The 21,660-nt window shown below is 42.0% G+C and overlaps 1 protein-coding gene across 14 annotated transcripts in view; it reads left to right on the top strand.

The window, feature by feature from the left end:
- LOC121962849 (mitogen-activated protein kinase kinase kinase kinase 4-like) overlaps window positions 1-21,660 on the top strand; it is a 46,513-nt gene that overhangs the window by 24,114 nt on the left and 739 nt on the right. Inside the window, exons 6-32 of one of the 14 annotated variants that reach the window (XM_088074262.1) lie at window positions 77-167; window positions 275-405; window positions 528-582; window positions 1,628-1,706; window positions 2,552-2,727; window positions 2,867-2,939; window positions 3,181-3,391; window positions 3,467-3,628; window positions 4,000-4,086; window positions 4,647-5,105; window positions 6,543-6,692; window positions 7,294-7,572; window positions 8,795-8,895; window positions 10,233-10,360; window positions 10,602-10,696; window positions 13,334-13,512; window positions 13,659-13,767; window positions 14,324-14,626; window positions 15,774-15,891; window positions 16,764-16,931; window positions 17,063-17,206; window positions 17,683-17,817; window positions 17,959-18,059; window positions 18,141-18,290; window positions 18,369-18,528; window positions 18,806-18,945; window positions 19,295-21,660. The exon at window positions 19,295-21,660 is cut by the window's right edge and continues 739 nt beyond it. In XM_088074262.1, the coding sequence (XP_087930388.1) occupies window positions 77-167; window positions 275-405; window positions 528-582; window positions 1,628-1,706; window positions 2,552-2,727; window positions 2,867-2,939; window positions 3,181-3,391; window positions 3,467-3,628; window positions 4,000-4,086; window positions 4,647-5,105; window positions 6,543-6,692; window positions 7,294-7,572; window positions 8,795-8,895; window positions 10,233-10,360; window positions 10,602-10,696; window positions 13,334-13,512; window positions 13,659-13,767; window positions 14,324-14,626; window positions 15,774-15,891; window positions 16,764-16,931; window positions 17,063-17,206; window positions 17,683-17,817; window positions 17,959-18,059; window positions 18,141-18,290; window positions 18,369-18,528; window positions 18,806-18,945; window positions 19,295-19,378 (4,068 nt within the window). In that variant the 3' untranslated portion in view covers window positions 19,379-21,660. Of the gene's footprint in view, window positions 1-76; window positions 168-274; window positions 406-527; window positions 583-1,627; window positions 1,707-2,551; window positions 2,728-2,866; window positions 2,940-3,180; window positions 3,392-3,466; window positions 3,629-3,999; window positions 4,087-4,646; window positions 5,106-6,542; window positions 6,693-7,293; window positions 7,573-8,794; window positions 8,896-10,232; window positions 10,373-10,601; window positions 10,697-13,333; window positions 13,513-13,637; window positions 13,768-14,323; window positions 14,627-15,773; window positions 15,892-16,760; window positions 16,932-17,062; window positions 17,207-17,682; window positions 17,818-17,958; window positions 18,060-18,140; window positions 18,291-18,368; window positions 18,529-18,805; window positions 18,946-19,294 lie in introns of all 14 variants that reach the window. The other 13 variants (XM_088074254.1, XM_088074261.1, XM_088074252.1 and 10 more) reach the window with 13 other exon arrangements.

Genomic DNA, 21,660 nt, shown 5'->3' with positions numbered 1-21,660 from the left:
CTACAAAATACAAATAAATTATTAATAAATGAGCATATTGCATTAACCCCTTACTCGTCTCTCTCTGCCCCTTTAGGGTCTGGCCCATCTACACGCCCACCACGTCATCCACCGTGACATCAAGGGCCAGAATGTCCTGTTGACTGAGAACGCTGAAGTCAAACTAGGTGAGGAGAAACACGGGTTTCCTCCATGTGTTTGCAAACTTTTCTTCAGATTCTCTAAAGGTGTACGACAGCTTTTTGACTGTGCTCACTCTGATTACTCTCTCTAGTTGACTTTGGCGTGAGCGCTCAGCTGGATCGGACAGTGGGGAGGAGAAACACGTTCATCGGGACCCCTTATTGGATGGCCCCGGAGGTCATTGCTTGTGACGAGAACCCAGACGCTACATACGATTACAGGGTAAGATGCACTCTAAACATGACATTATGTTATTGTGTAAATCAGGTGTATTGCACCTATAAACACCTCAGTTTTTCTGTGCACTTGCTGCAGTTTTTGTCAATGGTTGTCTTTTCTCGCAGAGTGATCTGTGGTCTTGTGGCATCACAGCCATTGAAATGGCAGAGGGGGCACCACGTGAGTACCAGTTCTTCTTAATATTAGTGCTTTTGTATACACCTGTTAATTTTCCTCTATGATCCAATTCAAATTATATTATTTTTTATTTAAAAATCTATTCTTTTCTATGTATTTTTTTGCTCAAATTTAGCCAATTATTTTTGTCACCCCACTTTATTAAAAGGAGTATAAAAGCAAAAGTTTAATTACAATTACTATTAATATTGATTTAACTGACCCTGTTAACAAACATGAAACGTGACTTTAGCATTAACATGGCATTAAAACTGGAATCAGTAATCATCATGGTTCATAGACAAAATACTTTTAAACCCATTTTAAAATGCCCAACTTTACAGCATAAACAACATTTGTTCAGTCAACTCATCCTGTAACTCCCAAGATGTAGCAGGATCAAGGACAATTTTATTTTATGTTTAAAATATGACGAAAAAATCTACCTTGTACCTTAGCAGAAATGCTGAACCCATGCTGACGTTATTGTAATTACATCCATTATTTTTACAGTCTATAGCTCTGCTATGTCTGTGCTCTGCTGTGGCGCCACTCTGGAGAAATGCAAAGCACCACCCTTGGTAAAACACAGAGAGGAAAGAAACTAGTGTGACAATAAATTAAATTAAAACACACCAAATGCAAATTAATCAGTTCAGAATGAATCAATAATTGGCTTTATTTTTGGCATCAAAAAAAGGTTGTTTTAATTGGTGAACACTTTTTTGGCAAAGGTACAAATGAATGAAGACAGCAAGTACTCTACTAACCTATTTTTGAAATGGTAATGTCTCCAGTCTGATGTCAAGCGTGCATTTTAAGGGATTCAATGCGTGTACAGAGTTGATCCAATGCGACACGGTTGGTTGGTAACACTTAGCCGGACATGTTGGCAACACATTTACAGAAAATAAATATAAAAATATATGGGTTTGAATAGTAATTTTATTGTTTGATTTTTAAATCTTATTTATATTCAACTTCGAACAGCCCTATATTTGTCTTGATTCAGTACTTTGACGTTCTGTATTTGTTCATCTCCTTCCAGCACTTTGTGACATGCACCCCATGCGCGCGCTCTTCCTCATTCCAAGAAACCCTCCTCCCAGACTCAAGTCTAAAAAATGGTGAGTACCACTCAGACAAGATGTGTGTCCATTTCGATCCTTTCCAATCCTCTTTTCACCCAAATAAATCCTGACCCAGGAGGTTTTTATAACATATTTTATGTATAGATTTCCTACTTGGCCTAGCTGTGTGTACTCTTGTGCATTTTGATTTTATCTCTGACCTCAGACCAGGCAGCTACAGGGGCTTGAATCCAGAGCTTGTGCTTTGCTGCTGAGTTGAACATCTGTGTTACACCTGCTCTGGCAGGCTCAGCCTCTCCTGGCACGCACTGCAGCGCTGCTCCGGACGCACTGCAGAAAAGAAGTTTTTTTTAGCTGGCACCAGAGCCGAGACGAATTAGTTCCTATTTTAGCAGAAGTTATGGTATGGCTGGTATTTACAGTGTTATGGATCCTCTCCTGCATAAATAATAGATTATTTTTTCTGGATTTTTTAATCATTTAATTACAAATGATAAAAAATTATCACTGTAATGGCAGCAGGTGTAATGGTAATGATAATTTCATTACACCGCACCCCATATTTCAGAGATTTCATGCTATATATGTGGTGAAAGCTTCAATGCTGCCTGTCGACATGTATAAACCTCACACAGACACACCAGAGGCTGTTGTGTTTCCAAGACATGAAGGGAGGAAGTGTTGCTAGGACTGATGGGTAATTTGTAATCAGAGCTTGTTTGCAGGAATGTCCGTTTTACTCAGGATCCTTGGATGTGCTCTGCGCTCTTGTGGCTGAAATATTTGTCTGGCACCCGCTGTCTCTTTTTATATGTCAACCTTTCTGTCATGCATTGTTTCTCCCTGTTGACTCCGCTGCTCCTTGTCTGCGATCCCCACAGGTCCAAAAAGTTTTTTAGTTTCATCGAGGGTTGTCTGGTGAAGAACTACACACAGCGCCCCCCGACAGAGCAGCTGCTGAAGCACCCCTTCATCCGAGACCAGCCCAACGAGAGGCAAGTCCGCATTCAACTCAAAGATCACATTGACCGGACCAAGAAGAAGAGGGGAGAGAAGGGTACGTCTGTCTGCCAACTAGTTATTTATTTATTTTTTTTCATTGTTTGGCATAGAAATGTGATAGTGTAATTGTGTAAAGGATAATGTTATGTTGTCTCTCAAGCCAGTTTCTAACATGTTAAATTTTTCTTGTATAGATGAGACAGAGTACGAGTACAGTGGTAGTGAAGAGGAGGAGGAGGATCCCCCAGAACAAGAAGGAGAGCCCAGGTATGCTCTGGCAGTTCCATCACTGTCAGTGTGCCATGATGCCACCAAACATTCAATATTATGGTTATGCTACACACCACTCCATTGATATTATGGGTATAGGTATCATTTTAGGGTTACTGGTATTGTAAATTTTTAAACAAAACCCAGCTGAAGAAAATACTTAATGAAAGGCAATACAACCTAAACTCAGCGCCTCTCTATTTTTAACTTTTATGTCCCGATTTCTCTTGTCGTCCAGCTCCATTGTCAATGTGCCAGGTGAGTCGACGCTGCGCCGTGACTTCATCCGCCTGCAGCAGGAGAACAAGGAGCGATCAGAGGCGCTCCGCCGCCAGCAGCTCCTCCAGGAGCAGCAGCTCCGGGAGCAGGAGGAGTACAAGCGCCAACTACTGGCTGAGAGGCAGAAACGCATTGAGCAACAGAAGGAGCAGAGGAGGCGGCTGGAGGAGGTAGGATGATTTTTTTTCTGTCATGGAGCTCTCATGAGATGTGGCTGATCTGACTTCTGAGATTTTCCCTCACAGCAACAGCGCCGTGAACGGGAGATGAGGCGGCAACAGGAGCGTGAGCAGCGTCGCCGCGAGCAAGAGGATAAGAGGCGTATCGAAGAAATGGATCGTAGACGTAAAGAAGAGGAGGAACGCCGGCGGGCTGAGGACGAGAAGAGAAGGAATGATCGTGAACAGGTTTGCTTTACATATTACTGCTTAGAATTAGAGCTGTAACAATTAGTCAACTTATCGGTTAGTTGATCGACAGAAAAATAATTGCCAACGTTTTTGATAATTGAGTAACTCTTACCACCCCCTAAGCAGATATAAATGGCTCATTCTAAGGTAAAAAAAAATCACAAAACATACTTTAATTTACTTACTTAATTTCTGCCAAAATATCCCCCTAAATCCTACACACTGGACCTTTAAATATCTGCTGTGAGATTTTTAATTTGTAAAAAAAACAAAATCAAAATCACAAATAGAGATGACACTTTGGACATAAAGCTGGACAACCTTTGGATGCCTTCCAACTAAACTGGCTGCTTTGCTGTGATTGACAGGAGTACATTAGACGTCAGCTGGAGGAGGAGCAGAGACACCTGGAGATGCTGCAGGAGCAGCTGCTCCGTGAACAGGCCATGCTGCTGGTCAGTCACGCACATACACCGCATTCTGCCTGTTATAGTTATGACAAAACAAGCCTTTCACATGGTTCAGATTTGTGCATCCAAGTTCAGTTAACCCTGATATTCTCTTTAAAGACTGATCTTAGGTGTGTTCCTATTTGGCTTATATAGAGTCATCTTCAGATCATCAAATTAATGAATCATTTGCACGACAAAGAAATGTTGTGTTCCTTCATTGTGTCATATTTTGTCCATGCATCCTCTTTTTGACATCACATTTTGCATAGTATTTTTAAAGTGAACCAAAACAATAATTTGCCAAATGATATTATATTTTATTAGATTCATACTGTTACTTGCAGTCGGCACCATGTCTTCTCCTTTAAATTGATTTAAACAGTAAGTTTATTGGGGTGTAAAGCAGGAAAATGCAGTAACAAATGCTGCCAACATCTGACTGTATACATGTGTTATCAGGAAAAGGTTTTAAAGATGGCACTGATGTTAGTCAGCCTAAGTCTTTCAGGCCGGCACCAGCTGCCAGCTCTACCACTTCTTCTCAACCCCACACTCTGCAACAGGAGTTCAAGTGGCGGGAGCTCGAGGAGCAGCGCAAGGCCGAGCGACTCCATAAGCGTCTGCAGCAGGAGCAGGCCTACCTGCTGTCGCTTCAGCATGAATCCAAACAGCCGCCTGGCGACAAGACCAAACTCCCCTCAGACCATAACAAACCTCCACAGACCTCCACCCTGCCCCCTGACAGAGTCCTCCTCACCACAACCCCTCAAGCTCAGGTCCTTGACAGTGTGGCTTCTGTAGCAAAAACTGATTCCTCCAGAGCACTTCAGACAGTCCCCTCAGACAGCCCCAAATCCCAGGAAGCAGAGAAGACTGACTCAGATGAGGCCAGCCGACTCTCAAACTCCCCCAGCCCCCCTCAGACTGAAACCCCCACTGACTCTGAAGCTCCCCAGGCAGAAAGTTTGGAGCCCGATAGGCCTGCAGTGCCTGTCAGTCATCCTCCTCAGCCTATCAGAGAGGTGAACCTCTTCCTCGGCTCCGACTACCCGCTGCCTGCTCTTTTCAGCTTCCTCTTGCTTGTCTTCACACAGTAATAAACAGAGGTGGTGCAAGCGACAGATAACAGTTTTCTTTAGCCCAAATGTTTACATTCAATTTTTCTGTTTTTGACACTTTAGCATATTCCAAAGCATTAACTAATTTGTTGCCAGGCAGGCTCTCTCAGCCAGACCCTTTCAGTAAGACAGGTGGGGAGTGCGATGGAGAATAGACACCCACAGGCTCGCAGCCACGAGCAACCAGCCTGTTTATGTCCTGAATCAAACAGAGCTGTTCTCCTCAACTGCCTTTTGGCACTCGCTCACTCTCACACTGTTGCTAGTCTCCTTGACTACTGAAACTGTCAGGATGTTTGAAATATTTTAATTTTCACTGGAGGCAGGCTGAGCAAGGGAAAGAGAAATTCTTTTTAGATTTGGGAGAGAATAATAATAATAATAATAATAATAATAATAATAATAATAATCTCAAACATAAAAAAAGTAGTAAGCCTTTGAGACCTCAGCAAATTTGTTTTGTTTCTTTCAAAAAGATGGGAAAAAGGCAGTGAGCAACTTAACAACACATGTACTAAAAATTTCAAAAAATATTAAAAGGTTAAGAGAAAATTATCAGGATATGAGCTAAAAAAGTAAAAACAAACAAGAACAAATATTCGAGATTGAAACCTGAAGGCTCCATTTTCAAATTATACATTTATAGCATTTCACCATATAGATAAAGATGAGTCATTTCTTGCATACATGAACATCTTTTAGACTTTTTTTTGTTCTCATCATTATTTACTTTCATCAACTGTCATTTGAGTCCAAGCACTCCTCAGAACAATACAGAACCAAAGGCGTCAGGAATTTCTCTTAGTCACGGATGGCCGACCTGCGAAATTCTTCTTCTCAATGTGTGTGGATCGGGCCGTTGCATGTGGATGGCTGAGGCCCAGACTAACATGCAGGACACCCAGGCAGTATCTCCCGTCATCAACAGGGCTGTTTTGTGTCATTAACAACCATCTTTCCCACCATTTATGTCAAGGATGTATTTGTGTAAAAGAGTCCTGTCTCTTCCTGTCTGTGCACATACACCTGTGTCTATACGGCTGCCTCAAATGGGCTTCAAGCATGTTTTAATATCATCGTCACCAGATATTGATGTTTGTCAGTCAAATATGAAGGTTTGTGAGTATGAATAAGACTCTTAAGGATAGCAATATCAGAAAAACAAGTGGAAGGGAACCATTTTTCATCTGAAAAGAAAATGGTTAAAATCTGCACCTTTTGAACAGGAGATGTGTTATTTTAAACATTAAAAATGGTTCCCTTCTTCTTGATTTTTATTTATTTTATGTGAATCATTTGAAATATTTCCCTTGACCCTCCTTCCATCTTCCCTCACCCCAGGCCGACGAGCGGTATCGTAAGAACATTCAGGGCTCCCCTCAGATTGCCCCTCCTACGAAACAGCCCCCTCTGCCTCCCCGCTCCTCTGAACCGTTCTCCAACGGCTCCTCCTCCGAGGCCTCCGCCATGCACCGGCCCATGGAGCCTCAGGTAACTCCTCCCTTGCCTTTTCCTCTGTGTCCTTTCACTGTTTTTCTCCCTCACTGCTGGGTTTGAGTGCTTACACGGTTTTGTCAATCAGCAAATCCATAAGGTCAATTTTTAGACAGAAGAGTGGTGAAATGTAGACTCTCATATCTTCCTTCTGTGCAGAAACAGTTGGGAGCGTAGAAAGTTATCTGCACTGAAACATTTTACAATTATTTTGTGCAAATGAACTATCCCATTACATTTGTTATTGTTGGATATTCAAACTTTCTGAAGTCCTTGAACACATCAGGTGGTTTGTTGAAATTATGTTTGAATAGACTTTGAATAGACTTAGTGAAAAAAAAAGTAGGGCCCTTAAAAAGTCATGGAAAAGTTTTGAAATGTTGTCCATGACAATCTGTGGGAACCCTCAATAAATCACATCATCGTGTCGTGTTGTGCTTTGTCTGCTGTATGCATGTGTATTTATCTGAACACATGTATGTGAAAAACCACACATCTTCCCTCATGTCTCACTGTGTTGTCTGCTTGTTTCACCTCCCCCTCCTTCCCCCTCCTCCTCCTCCTCTTGTCCTCCCCTCCCTACCTCACCCCCGCAAAGGTCCAGTGGTCCCACCTGGCTGCTCTAAAAAGCAGTAACAGCGCCGCCCCCTCTCCTCCTCCTCCGCCCGTGGTCTCTCGCTCCCAGTCCTTCAGCGAGCCCGGCGGCGTGACCTCTAGCTTTGCACAACTCCACCTGCGCTCCCAGGACCCCCACCATCACCACCACCACCACCCATCGCCCGCACGCACTGACCCCCAGCCCCAACCTCCCCTCCACCACCCTCAGGCCCAAACTCGGGTCGAACACCAGGCCGGCAGCGAGGAGGTGCCTCCCAAGGTAAGGAGCTGATGAGGGCCCCCTACCCCCATCCCCTCCCTGACCTCGACTCTCCCCTCATTCACTTCTTGTCATGCCATCACTTCACTCATCACGCTGTCTGTTTGTGTTTGCATTGATGTGTCCAGCCTCATTTCTTGAGCATCAACACTGAACACTGTTGTGAAATGTAACCACTGCAGAAATATAACTAACTACTGTAACCCAGAAACTTTGCATTTCTACACCTTCAAATGACTACAAATTCAAAACTCAGTCATGATTTAACCCCTTGAAACCTGGGCAAACTGGCTGGTTTTCCTTCAAAAACATGGGAAGAAATCAACAGTAGAAGAAATGACCCTGAAATTAGCAAGAAATTAGTTTAAAAATAACAGGGGAGTTAAAATTAGATTTTTCTGTAAAGTAATGTTAGATACATAATTATGATAATTATAAATATGTTGTTGTCTGTGCTTTTCCCCTAGCTTTATTTCAAAATGATTTTCTAAATCTACATATTTCTTGCAATTTGTGGGATATTTCTTGGTAAATTGCTTTCTTTTTTTTTTCTCCAGACCTTTTTCATAATTTTCTAAATCTACTAATTCCTTGCAAATTGTCGAAAATTACTCAGTGCCTTTTTCCATGTTTTTTAAGAGATCACACCAATTTGCTCAGGAATCAAAGATTTAAATACTTGTTAAAAGGCATGTGAATGCAGCACAAAATCGTGATATTGATCCAGGTTTCAAGAGCTAATGAATCAATACACTTAACGTTCTTCCAACCAAAATTAGTTCTGTGTGTACTGGTGGAGGTGCTGTTATTGGAGAGGTCATGCCATCACTGAGAACTCCAGCTTTCTCTGAATGCTCAGATGTCGCAGGTTAAGAGATTATTTTGCTCTGTATTTCTTGTGCTGTTGTGGGTTTTGATACATGACATCAAAGACGCCACAATGTCTATACCCATGCCAGAATCTTTTTGTGGTAAAAAGTCTACGGCAGATTTTTTTTTGTTTTTTCAATTATGGTGAAAATGTTGCTCTTCTGTGGTCCTTTTTAATATTTAACTCTTGTCTTGGGAATTTTAAATTCACATTTGATTTTCATTGGAGGATCAACTGTGAATTGCAATGTATCGCTCAATAACTATAGCTAAAGAAATTAATGAATTATTTTTTTCTGTTCACACACATACCTGCCAACATGTGAGGACCTTTTGAATCTGTTTCCTCCAGGTCCCAGTAAGGACAACATCCAGGTCTCCGGTGCTGTCACGCCGGGAGTCCCCTCTGCCATCACAGCCCGGCAACCAGGGCGGACAGAGGAACGCTGGCAGGTAAGTCATTTTTTTTGTTTAGATTGGAACATTTAAATGTCTAAATGTAATCATAGAGATGTGATAGATTTAGCAAATACAGATAACAACTATTTGTTCATCTTAAGGTGAATATGATATTAATAAGTTATTATAGTTAGATTATGCAACAGAATAAATCATTAAATCATTGTTTTGTATACATCTACAATGAAAAATGTTTAATTGAAGAGCTTTCATGAAACAATCAGTTTCAAGTAGATGAAAGAAATGGGCCCAATCCAAAAAATAAGTGAAACTAGTCTCACAGTATTGATCTTTTAAATGCTCACGTCATCCTTTTTCTGTAGATTATTTTTATGTCAGTCAGAATGGTTTTGGTATGGACTCCTGGGATGACATGATCAAATGCACAAAGATGTATGTTTACATTGGGGACCTGTAGTTTCCCTAATGATCAAACAGAAGTTTAAATCTAGACTTTTGGATTAGTCAAAAAATAAGAAAACACCCAGGAACAGTCCAAATTGAGCACAATTCCATTTATGAGGTTTATAAACTGAAAGAACAAATGTCCGAAAAAATATTTTATGTTATTATAGAAACCATTTGAAATCATCATTGTTCACAATCACAATCACAATCAGCATTGTTCAATGATCATATTGTATTTAAATGCCGCTGAAATATGTGGCACTTTGTACATGCATTATAAAGATTATTTTACATTTGCATTATTTTACAAAATATAACACACAAAGTAAAAGTTAGCAAATAATGTTTATTTCCTGTATAATATCCTGACTCATCTACATTCAAACACACACACACACACACACACACACACACACATGTGTGTATTGTCCAGGTTTTCCCATGCGTCCAAAAGCACCTCTCTCATTCAGCCTAGCGTGAAAATATCCAGCTGGTGTGAGTGGACATACTCGCCGCGTTTCAAATATCAGTGGACAGCTGCAGAATTGTTGCAGCCGTGCTGACGTGCATGTGGTTCCATCCATAAGAGGCCACGTGTGCTTTTGTGTGTGTGAAAGAGGGAGAGTTGTTGCTGAGCAGAGCTGCTGGTTAGCGTCGCACGCCTATGCAATTCTCCATTTTTCCTTTAAGCTTCTTGATGATATGTTAAACAAACAAGTACTATTTTACATTTGGTTAACCCCTTGGAAGAAGCAAATTCACAATTTTTATTTATTTATTATTATCATTTAAATAAAAGCAATTAGTCCATTTCAAATCCTGAAAAATAAAAAGAACCTAAAATACATTGCACGAACATTATGTGAATCATAGCCATTGTTTCCCACTGTGCTTGTTATTAATATGGTGTCGTCCTCTGACAGTAATGTGGAGCAGCGGCCACTGTGGGACCGAGTGGAGAAGCTGCAGCCTCGGCCGGGGAGCGGCAGCTCCTCCGGCTCCTCCAACTCCAGCTCCCAGGCCAGTCCTGGTGACCGCTTCAGGCCACGCTGTGAGTCCCCTGGTACTGTACTCGGCTGCATTTCACTTACTCTTCTAACTGCTTGTTACCAAATTATCATTATTACTATAATAACACTAATTTCACTCATTACTCTGCTGTGCTATCTGCTCACGCTCCAGAACATTTTCTGCTGTTTTCACACAGGCAATTGAAGATCATTTGAGAGCCGACTCTCCATGCCCAACTCTGTTTCCCCTCACTAACTCTGCCTCCTTTTGTTCCTTCAAAGCTTCCTCCAAATCTGAAGGATCGCCTCTCCAGCGGCCTGAAAATGTCCCCAAAAAACAAGATGAAAAGAACCTTGCCAGGCCTACTCGACCAGCTGTAAGTCCACTGTCACTAAAGTGCCGCTTTCACTTGTTTGATGCTGAATAGGTGAAAACTTTTTGTGTTTCTCTCTATTTTCTACTACTCTAATTATCCCCCCCACCTGGTGAAACTTCTCATGAAACCAATGGTTCGTGATTGTTTGGAAACCTCTTAGGGTGATGCGGTAAGCCTATTAAATGAGATTACACAATCACACCTATGCTATGCTTGCACCATTGCCCCACTTTTTGCATTATATGATGCCAGTTTCAGATTGAAAGAGCTGTTTGTCCTTTGGGAGGATTAATGTGATATTTCTTAGCTCTGTGACTGGTTCCTCTCCTTTCTGCCTGTGATGTGATCGCCTTCTGCTGGCGTCTCTCCTCCTGCCTGCACAGTCCTTTCTCACTTTATTGCTTGTCGTCCACACATGGTACCTGAAGGGTTAACCCTCTGCGGCAGCTTCCTGAGCCTGGATTTGAATGCGACCACATTTGAATGCAAACACACTCCTCCTGGTTCCTTGTTCTTGCCAGAGTTGCTCCTGATCTCACCTGGCTTTGTTGTTGGTTAAATTGTGGCCCGTGTTCTTTGTTTAGCATGTCAGGGGAGTGTCCCTCCTCCCTTTGCTCCCCACCGACCTTACAAAACGGCATTATTAACGACCTGCAAGAAACAAGCTGAGGTCTCTAGAGCTGTGGTTCCCTACCAGTCCTGTCACAGGGTCCAGATTTCTCTTTAGTCATTAATTCAAGGTCCACACAATAACAGTTATCAGATATTTGGGGTTTTTTTCACAAAATGTAAACAATACGTTGGCTCAGAACACAAATCAGTGAAAGATATTGAAAAAATAAACAGAAGCGTCAGTTCAACATGAAAGCTCTTTGCTGGAAATTTACTGTTATTCAAAATAAAGTGTGTTTTTTCCAGACTTTACAAATTTACAAGTCATTTGTGGTCCGTACAGACTGAACCCGCGACCCACCAGTTGGGAACCACTGCTCTAGAGGGCACAACACTCATCTAAAGTCTGGTTTACACTGTGCAATTTTGGGCTGTCCAAGATGAAAGATGACCAACGTGAAAAAATGGCAATATCTTTGGGTGTGGCTCTAAAACGGTGGTCTGAAGATGGCCTTAGTCGCCGGATTAAATTCTGACTGTCACAAATTCGGGATGACCATCTTACTATGTGACTGCTGTTACGACCTACTAACCAAGCAACAGAAATGCAGCATGAAATGACGCATTGCTAAATGCTATTAGATGCTAACACTCTGGTTGCAAAATGGGCGTGTGAAGTTGGCCTTTTTTACCCAGCCATGACCACATCCCTCCCCTCCTCTTCCTCCTCCTCTGAAAACTTGTTTGTTTTCTTTTTTTCATGTCTGCTTTATTTTTTCAAACTGATGACATTTTTTCTTTCGTTTTGACATGAATGTACGTACGTTGTAGCCTGTGATTCAGTAGGCTTTGTCATCGTACAGTCTGCATACATCAAACTTGATGTTGAACCCAAGTTCATTAGATCCTTGTTGCACAGTGTAGCTTGCACTAAACTCATGTGACTGTTAAAATCTCAGTCTGTAGGAGACTTAATGAAATTAAATTAATCAAATTAATTTAATTTAGAAAATTAACCTCTATTAGAAATTAATCAAATTAAGTTAAATTAGAGAACAATTAATTTGTGATCTGATTACTTGACTTGGAATTTAGATTAACTGGGATCTTAGTTTCTTACTGGCATTTTTCTATTTCTCTATTACTTGAATATGAATTTCTTGCTGTAGAGTTTAAAACATGCCAACTCAAGCACAGGTCTTTTTTTTGAGAAAAATGTTCTCCTGGGCTAGAAATAAACAATGCAAGAACACCTAAGAGGGCAACATTTTCTACTTCATGAACCCAAAGATCTGAGGCTGAGGGTACACATAAGGTGAACAGGAAATATTTTTATATGAAGTGAAGAGGAATGACTTCAAGACCTCAGGTTGTCTAGAAAGAGAGAGCCTCTTATACAATGTTAAAATGAGTTAAAGTAGGGGAAGGCAGTTTAATTTTGGCTTTGTTGAGCAAAAATCTTATAATAAACTTTGAGGATATTGTAATTCAAGTGGTCTGAGAGAAAGCTAGACTTCTGGACCACCTCTTGGCTCTGTTTTCAGGCCGACATCTAAAACGTGACGGGAGACTTTGGCCAACTACAGATTATTTCAGAGAGAGCATTCATTTCGGCTGTCCTACAAATGCAGATGTGTGTGCACGTCCCTTCAGATGGTGAAAGCCTGATTCAGTAGCAGAGAATCCTGCAGAGGAAGTTGCTATTCCAGCATTGGCAACAACTGCCCACACAGAAAAGCAACCCAAAAAAGGAAGACAGACTAATCAAAAAGAGTGTAAAAGAGAGTCTGACAGTAACAAAACTAAAAGTGTCAATATCAGCAAAGTGTTTCAGATTGAGAGGAAATATTACTAATATAGCCTTCTGCTAACTGGCTGCGGCTTCAAGTTTACATTTGGCTGCTGTTGAGCTTTTTGATTCGGTCGGGGAATTAATTTTCCAAAAAGGCATCATTCTAGACAACCTGGGTATGCCAAAATTTCAGACCTGAGCATTTTCTAAGGCTTCCTTAATGTCCCTCTTAGGATCTGACAGCTCTTGCCAAGGAGCTTCGTGCGGTAGATGATGTGAGGGTCCCCCACAAGGTCACTGACTACTCCTCCTCAAGCGAAGAGTCGGGCACCACTGACGAGGAAGACGATGAGGAGGTGGACCAGGAGGCGGGAGAGGAGTCCACCTCAGGAGCCGAGGACTCCAGGGCTGGGTAGGTGATGATGTTGTGTCAGTGTTTGCTCTGTTGCCTCTTTTTTAGAAATGATTCTGTCACTTGTCAAGTGGTGCATGGCTTGCCTGCATGGCTGTTAACACCGGTCTGGTTACGGACGTCAGATATCCCCATGGCTTCCGCAGGAGGCTGAGTAACGGAGAGACAGAGTCAGCAAAGACCATGCTGGTGGAAGACTCGGAGAGCGAACAAGCCATAACGCCCTCCAAGGACGGCACACTGGTCATCAGACAGGTAAGAGGAGCTTTTTAGATAGTTCTTGTTCATAGTTCTTGTTTAGGGTTGAACGAAATGTCCTTTTATCCATGTCCAGTGTCTGTGTTGTTATCCACTCATTCTCCACATCTTTTTCATCTTTTGTTTGACATTTTTAGCAATTATAGGCTTGCTGCTGCACTTTTCATGTTCACAGATGTGTAACCAAATACCTCAGATTGTTATAGATTGCTTTTAACCCTTTGAAACCTGAGCAGATTTGCTTTTTGAAAAACATGCGATAAAGGCAATAAGCGGCAAAAGAAGGGAAAAAAACTATTTAAAAAAATACCAGAAATAAGTCAAAACAAAACAAAACAAAAAAAATCGAAAAAAGCAATTAACTATCAAACAAGTGTTTGATAGTTAATTGCTCAGAGGGTTAAGGTGACATGCACAGCTCCAAAGTCTCCAAAGATGAATTAAAACATAGCAAATCATGATGTAAAACAGCAGATGAGCAAGCAGACATACATCTCCTCCTCCCTCTCTCCACCTTCTGCTCGAGCCCAAGTGTGCCTGTTCTTGCTTCCAGAGCACTGCTGACATAAAGCGATTGGTCAATCTCTCCTCCTCTCCCTCGGCTGGCCCTGGTCACGTCCACGGCCAGCCCCAACCCCCTGGCCATGGCCTGGCGGAGAAAAACGGCTTTGCCGGCCGCATACACCACCTACCAGACCTTATCCAGCAGAGCCATCACTCCCCTTCCTCTACCACAACCATCCCTTCCTCCTCCTCCTCCTCCTCCTCCTCCTCCTCCTCCTTCCCCTCATCATCTAGCTATGCCAGTCCTGCCATGTCCCCACAGAACCCCCTGGACAAGCTCACTGCCATAGAGGTATGTCACCCTCACATCAGTGAGACACACAACTGAGGAGCGGCGCAGAGTGGTACAGGCTTGCAGGAACTGGATGGGCGCAAACAGCAGTTGCAAATACTTTTATTCTTGTTAATATGAGTTGGATTGATTAACATTTATCCCTATAACAAACATCCATCCATCTTCAAGCCTGTACACACCACTGCCCGCTCCTTGATTGTTGGTCGGAGCCTCTCCCTGCCCCACCTCTGTGTCCTCCTGGCTTCACTCTGGCTCTCCTCTGCCCCCTTGTGGCACAGCTGACACCTCTGTTCTGCAACCTCCTTCCCTCCTGCGATTCACTGCATTGCTCTGTGTCGCTGCTAACACTGGTGCCTCCTGGTGGTAGAGCATGGACGAAACTAAACCGCAGCTTCTTCGGGTGAACATGCAGCTCTCAGCAGTACATGCATTATAACCACTTTGAGTAGTGTTGGGTGATGGCATGCCTGGTGTGATGGTAGGGGTGAAATGGGACTTTAAAATTAACATTTTCCAATATGAAATGGACTGCAAGTCCTCAAGCACACATGACCTACTTTCATAGAAGAAATCATTTATTTTTAATGGTTATTTTCGCAGATTCCCGCCTCTTTTGTGTGACACATGCAAACAACATCTCTGGTGGTGGAGTTCCTCCCCTGTGCTTCATTAGGAGCATCTTTTTCCTCTAACACTTGACAGCAGCCAGCGTGTGGATCATTTTTCATTTCCCTCAACACATTTCTTCTTGTTGCACATGTTGTTTTTCCTCTCTAACGTTTCTGTCCTTCAAAACAACTAACATAACTGCACGTCATCTTTTTTTTTTCCATTTGATTTGTCATAAACTTGAATTGCAGTGCCAACTATGTATTCCCTGCTGTTTGTGTCATAAATATGTTTGATTGAGCACAGTTAAGCTGTTTTATGAGCCCCTTGAGGCACAGCTGTAACTCATGTTCAAAACTGAGGGGGCCTGTTGCTATTGTAGTTTATGTCAACAATCAGTTTTATAAATCACATATCAGTTTAACAAATCATTTTCATATTTTGAAACAAAGGCCTAATTTATGAGTTGCCATAGCTGTCTATGCAGGTTAAGTACAAGTTGACAGTTTTCTAATTGTCTTTTACTCTCTCTCAGTCACAGTCAGAAAGCAACTCCATGTCCAAACACAAGTCCTCCTCTTCCTTCACTCCCTTCATCGACCCTCGTCTTCTCCAGATTTCTCCATCCAGCGGCAGCTCCCTCAACAACATGGGTAGGTCAACGGCTTTCTGTTTTTTATCGCAGTTTAGCTGTCAAAAACTGTTGAAAATATTAAACTTCAGTTCCCTTGGGGACATTTTTATGAGCAACAGCTTCTCCTACACACATTTGTTTTGTTTTTTTCCAGCTCTGACAAAGAAAGTATTTTGAAACATGAAAGCCAAGTTTAATTCAATTCATTTTTATTTCGAAAGCCAAATGTCACAAATCATGATTGGACTTGACAACATACGATATCCGTCTGTTCTTAGACCGTCAGAACGGACAAGCAAAAAAAATTAAATAAACAGGGACAGGGACAGGCTAGTATATGGTAGTACGTGCATGTATTAATATATGATAGTATATGAATGTGAAAATTATAATCATATCTGAATAATTATAGTAAAAATATCACTTTTAATAATAGCAGTAATTGTAACAATTAGCAGGACCATGGCAACAGTTTAACCCAAACCCACAATCCAGGCGCAACCCCAATCTGGGGAAAACTACAAGACAAGGTCGAGCAAAGGCTCCTGGGAAAGAAGCCGAGTTAGTAGCATGCATGAATGGGACATGAAGCTCAGTGTATAATCAGAAGTTTCTCGGCAGACTCGGCCTGCATCAGCCGAGCAAGCAAATGATTCAACACCACATTGAACAGACTCAGGGCTTAAAGTAACTTTTAGTTGCACCATTGAGGCAATTCCAGCTGCTGGTGGAAGTGTGGCTCCCATGACGTTAACCACTACTACTTGCTTTGGGCCTGTACCAAAGTAAATGCTTTTTGACACATAAAAAAGCATTCAGTTAGGTATGATGTTGTTTGTAAGAAATGTCATTAAATGATCCAGCCTATCCTCTGTGTGCCCCCTCCAGCAGCATTCGGACCAGACGGACGGCTAGCAGACCCGCTGAGGTCCGAAGCTTCCCGTAAAGGCTCAGTGGTCAACGTCAACCCGGTCAACACGCGCCCGCCAAGCGACACGCCAGAGATTCGCAAGTACAAGAAGAGGTTCAACTCTGAGATCCTGTGTGCTGCACTCTGGGGTGAGTGTGAGCGCTGTTAGGGGGTCATGGTTCGGCTCAGAAACACCTCAGTGCGGCTGCTTGTTTTTATTCTCTTCTGGTCTCCATCAAAGCTCTGCTAACTGCAGGTGTTTGATTTGTGTTTGTTCCAGGAGTGAACCTGCTGGTGGGAACAGAGAGCGGTCTGATGCTGCTCGACAGGAGCGGTCAGGGAAAAGTTTACCCGCTGATCAACAGGAGACGTATCCAGCAGATGGACGTCCTGGAGGGACTCAACGTCCTGGTCACCATATCAGGTACAGTGCATGTGCTGCCTTCAGCTGCTGAACACAAATACAGTTTGTCTTTTTTATTTTTTTTTTTAATTTCCAGACATGTATGTGTAGTGATGATGGTTTGGATGGATCGGTGGGTGGCTGGTTTAATTTTTTGGACTATTTAGAGTTGCTTCCACTGCTCAGATGCATCTCATTGAGATGTTGTGTTTTTGATTATGAGGATATTATGAGGGAAGTGAGATAAAAATTAAACCAGGGAGAAAAAATCAAGGGAGCAGAAGGGTGAGCAAAAATTTAAAATACAGAAACAACTTAAGAGCACCAACTAAAAACTATTTTATCACAAAGTGGAAAAGCACCATTAGTTACACAAATAATCCACAAATGGACGATTCAGTGACAACTCAGGTTTAGTTAACGCACACATACAGTGTGGAACGCTGCTGACTGGAAAATCATGTGTCTTTCGTGCATTGAAACTCCACCTCTTGCAGGTAAAAAGAACAAGCTGCGAGTGTATTACCTGTCATGGCTGAGAAACAAGATTTTGCACAACGACCCTGAGGTTGAGAAGAAGCAGGGTTGGGTTAATGTGGGCGACCTCGAGGGCTGCGTCCACTACAAAGTCGGTACGTTTCCTCGTCTGTCAAAGATTCCTAACTCTCAAATGAATAATATGCAAATGAAGGGTTTAACCATGACCTAAATTTGTAAATAAGCCCCACTTTAAGCAATACTATCACTGACAAATGACTCACTTTTCATTGCAGTGAAATATGAGAGGATTAAGTTCTTGGTGCTGGCCTTGAAGAACGCTGTGGAGGTGTATGCCTGGGCGCCCAAACCTTACCACAAGTTCATGGCCTTTAAGGTGAGCACTCTGCAAGCTGAGTTACACCCAGTGAAGATGTAAGTTTACCCAGCTGACGTATTTCTTCATGGTTGGCTTTAGTCTTTTGGTGACCTGGTGCACAAGCCTCTGCTGGTCGACCTGACAGTGGAAGAAGGTCAGAGGTTAAAGGTCATCTACGGCTCCTGCTCAGGCTTCCATGCTGTGGATGTGGACTCTGGTGCCGTCTACGACATCTACTTGCCCACACATGTGAGTAGCGCAGTCTGATTTTACCTTGATTTTTTATGCTCTTCACACTCTCAACTCTTCGTCCTTTCTCTGCCTCAGATCCAGACCAGCATTCAGTGCCATGCCATCATCATCTTGCCCAACACTGACGGGATCGAACTGCTGGTGTGTTACGAAGACGAGGGTGTCTACGTCAACACATACGGGCGCATCACCAAGGACGTGGTGCTGCAGTGGGGAGAAATGCCAACTTCAGTGGGTAAGTAGGGGCAGTTTTAAAAAGATAAGACTCATTCTTGCAAACAGCCAGGGCTGGGTATCACCGCTGTAAAGCCTAACGCATAGAGCTCGGGATTTCATGAATCACTTCAGATCATTCAAATGACAGATTTGTGTGTATTTTTTAAACTCGGCCCTACAAACAACTCGATTTGACTGTTATCTGTTGTGCACCTTGGCAAACTGTGCTACCTCTTTATAAGAATCTGTGCATCTTCACTCATTGCCCTGTGTTACGTCCCCCTGTGTCTGAGCAGCCTACATTAGGTCAAACCAGATCATGGGCTGGGGTGAGAAGGCCATAGAGATCCGCTCAGTGGAGACGGGTCACCTGGACGGCGTCTTCATGCACAAGAGAGCCCAGAGACTCAAGTTCCTTTGTGAGAGAAATGACAAGGTGAGAACAGAACTCTTCCTACTATTTCTTTTATCCAACTAGGGTTTCTGCGGATCATTACAAAGTCTTACAAGGCATTGAATTCATAAATCTAAAAATATGTCTTTAATTGGTATTAAAATGTCTTTCAAAAGTCTCAAAAATGCAAAAACATTGGAAGTTGAATTTTGGAGTTTGGTTGTAAAAGCTCAAAACAATTAGTAACTTCTATTATTATTATCCCTCTTCTTAAAGTCTTCATGATGGGTATTAAAGCAGTGGTATACAAATACACATACAAAGTGAGACACACAAAATCAAATATAATCAGATGAGTGAAGCATTAATCACTTTGTTTCCTCTCTATCAGGTCTTCTTTGCCTCTGTGCGCGCTGGAGGTGCCAGCCAGGTCTATTTCATGACCCTGGGACGCTCCTCCCTCATGAGCTGGTAGTCGCCATTCTACCGCACCAACCAACACGACGACCAGACCTAAGCAGTGACCAACAGATGACGATTGTGACTATGACCAACAACGATGAAGAAGAGAACCGCCTGGAGCATCTGGATGGAGAGAACAGCTTCCTCTCACCTGCTCGGGCAAACAAAACAACGGATTGGACTGTAATCACGAAAAGAAGCCTAGTGTGCGTTTGGGAGCGAGGAGGTATGTTCTGTTTGCGTGCATCGTCACAAGTCCACTGAGTAAAGTATGTTACAACAGAACGCCCACCTCCACGAGCCTCCCGGTTCACCCAAACTATGAGCCGATCCCCCTAATCCTCTTCCTCTGCAGGGGATCTGTTGCCTGTTGACGGTAAATCTTTATGTGTCATAGTTAAACTTTGCATCGTGTATGTGTGAATGGAGGAAACACTGAGCATGTGAATGACTGAAGGGGACGATAGGAGGCTAAACACGGCTGTTACTGTATCCAAGTGTAGCCGTTTGTAGCTGTGTTTAGTCCAGATCCTGTTCAGGTGAAATTAACTCCCACCACGGTAGATTTCCACGTCAAGCATGTCATTTTTAACACTAGTTCACAGTCACATAAATACCGCTTGACATGTAAATCTGCCTCTGTATCTTCACTTTCTTTGCCTTCTCCTCCTTAAAGTGAAGACTTTTTTAAGGGACCTTCTTGATATATCCATTAAATACAGGGTACTGGATATCAGCGTGTACATACTAACTACATCAAGGCTTCAGACTGTCCCAGGTTTTACTATCTTTACCACATTGCCTCATAGGTTATGTTGGACAGAAGTAGCCCTGTTTATGGCAGCATGTTGGCGACGAAAATTAGCTCCGGTTTTTCATACACTGTATATTTTGTATGTGACTTGCTGCACATAAATAAAGAATGCAGGACACACCCATAGATGAGTTTTAAAGGAAAAATCCACTCTGTTTACATGTTGTGATTTGCTTCTCTGGCTTTTCCTTTATCATTTTCACATCGACTGGATCACTCAAACAACACGTGAGATGCATTACCAAATGCTGATTTTTGGGTGGATTTTTCCTTTAACATCAGTCATATGTAGGGCTAGGATAAACTGTGAATTAGACAGAATTAGCAGGTGGCCATTAAGGTAGCATGGAGGCCAGTGGGCAGAAGTGACAGGAAGGGAATGAAGGCAGCGTGCATCAGAGGGCTGAGAAGAAGCTTTGAACATCACACTCCGAAAAAAGTGAAGGACATCAGGCTCAGCTGATTGTCCTCCATCTCCACGACGACTATTGAATTTCACATCTATTATCCAACTCTTAATTTGAAGGTGAGTTTAGCTTTATGTTGAGCTAAACGTTTGCCTTGAAGGGCCTCCAGCTCGAAATCCTCTGCAGGTTTTCACAAGATAAACCTTTAAAACCTGGAGCAACATCACTTTTCTTGTGATGCGACTTCTTTCAAAAACATGGGGAAAAACAGCAATGAGCAACTTGGTTAGAAATGTTACACAAATTGCAAGAAATCAGTTGATTTTATTTTATTTTTTAAAGTTAAGTAAAACATTTCTAGGGAAAAAGCAAGGGAAAACTAAATGTATAAGTATCATGATTACAAATTTAAAATTATGCTACAGAATTGTTAGATTTTTAAAAACACTTTTTCTAAGTCCAAGTTTTTTACTTTGTATCTTTTCCTTTTCCTTTTGTAATTTTTGTGTTAAACATTTTAGGAATTTTTTTTTGTATTTGCCTTTTTTGACTTTCTTTTTTGTTTTCCTTTTTTCTTTTTTCTTTTTAATTTTCTGATTTAAAAAAACAATTTTCAGGTCATTTTCAGTTTTTTTTTAGAATTATTGTTTTTTTAACCAATTTCTGCTGATTTTTTGGTCATCTCTATGCCTCCTCTCCATGTTTTTGAAAGAAATCAGGTCAATATGCTCAGCTCTTTAAAGGGTTAAAAATGAAGGAGTTTGGATTTCATGTATTGTGGAAACATTTGAGTCTCAACCAGTTGTGTGATTCAGTATTGGACCTCTTTTTTGCCATTTTGAGCTTCACACAGACAGTTTGTTTACTCAGTCAAGCCTGGATCGAAGAGACAAATACTTTAACTGGATCGTATTTCATCCCAGAATCAAATTTCCTTCGTTTTTCTTCCTCTCATCCTTCAAAACACTCAATGTTAGACGGTCTCATTCCACTCTTAAAATGTAGACTCCATCCTGCAGCTGTGTGTTTGTATGATTGAGAAAACTATAACAGAACTTACGATTTTTGCAAAGT

The sequence above is a fragment of the Plectropomus leopardus genome, chromosome 24 (genome assembly GCF_026936395.1).
Source record: "Plectropomus leopardus strain MGB_pleo_1.0 chromosome 24, ASM2693639v1, whole genome shotgun sequence".
Classification (NCBI taxonomy): Eukaryota; Metazoa; Chordata; class Actinopteri; order Perciformes; family Serranidae; genus Plectropomus; species Plectropomus leopardus.
This window is presented reverse-complemented; position numbering and strand designations above follow the sequence as displayed.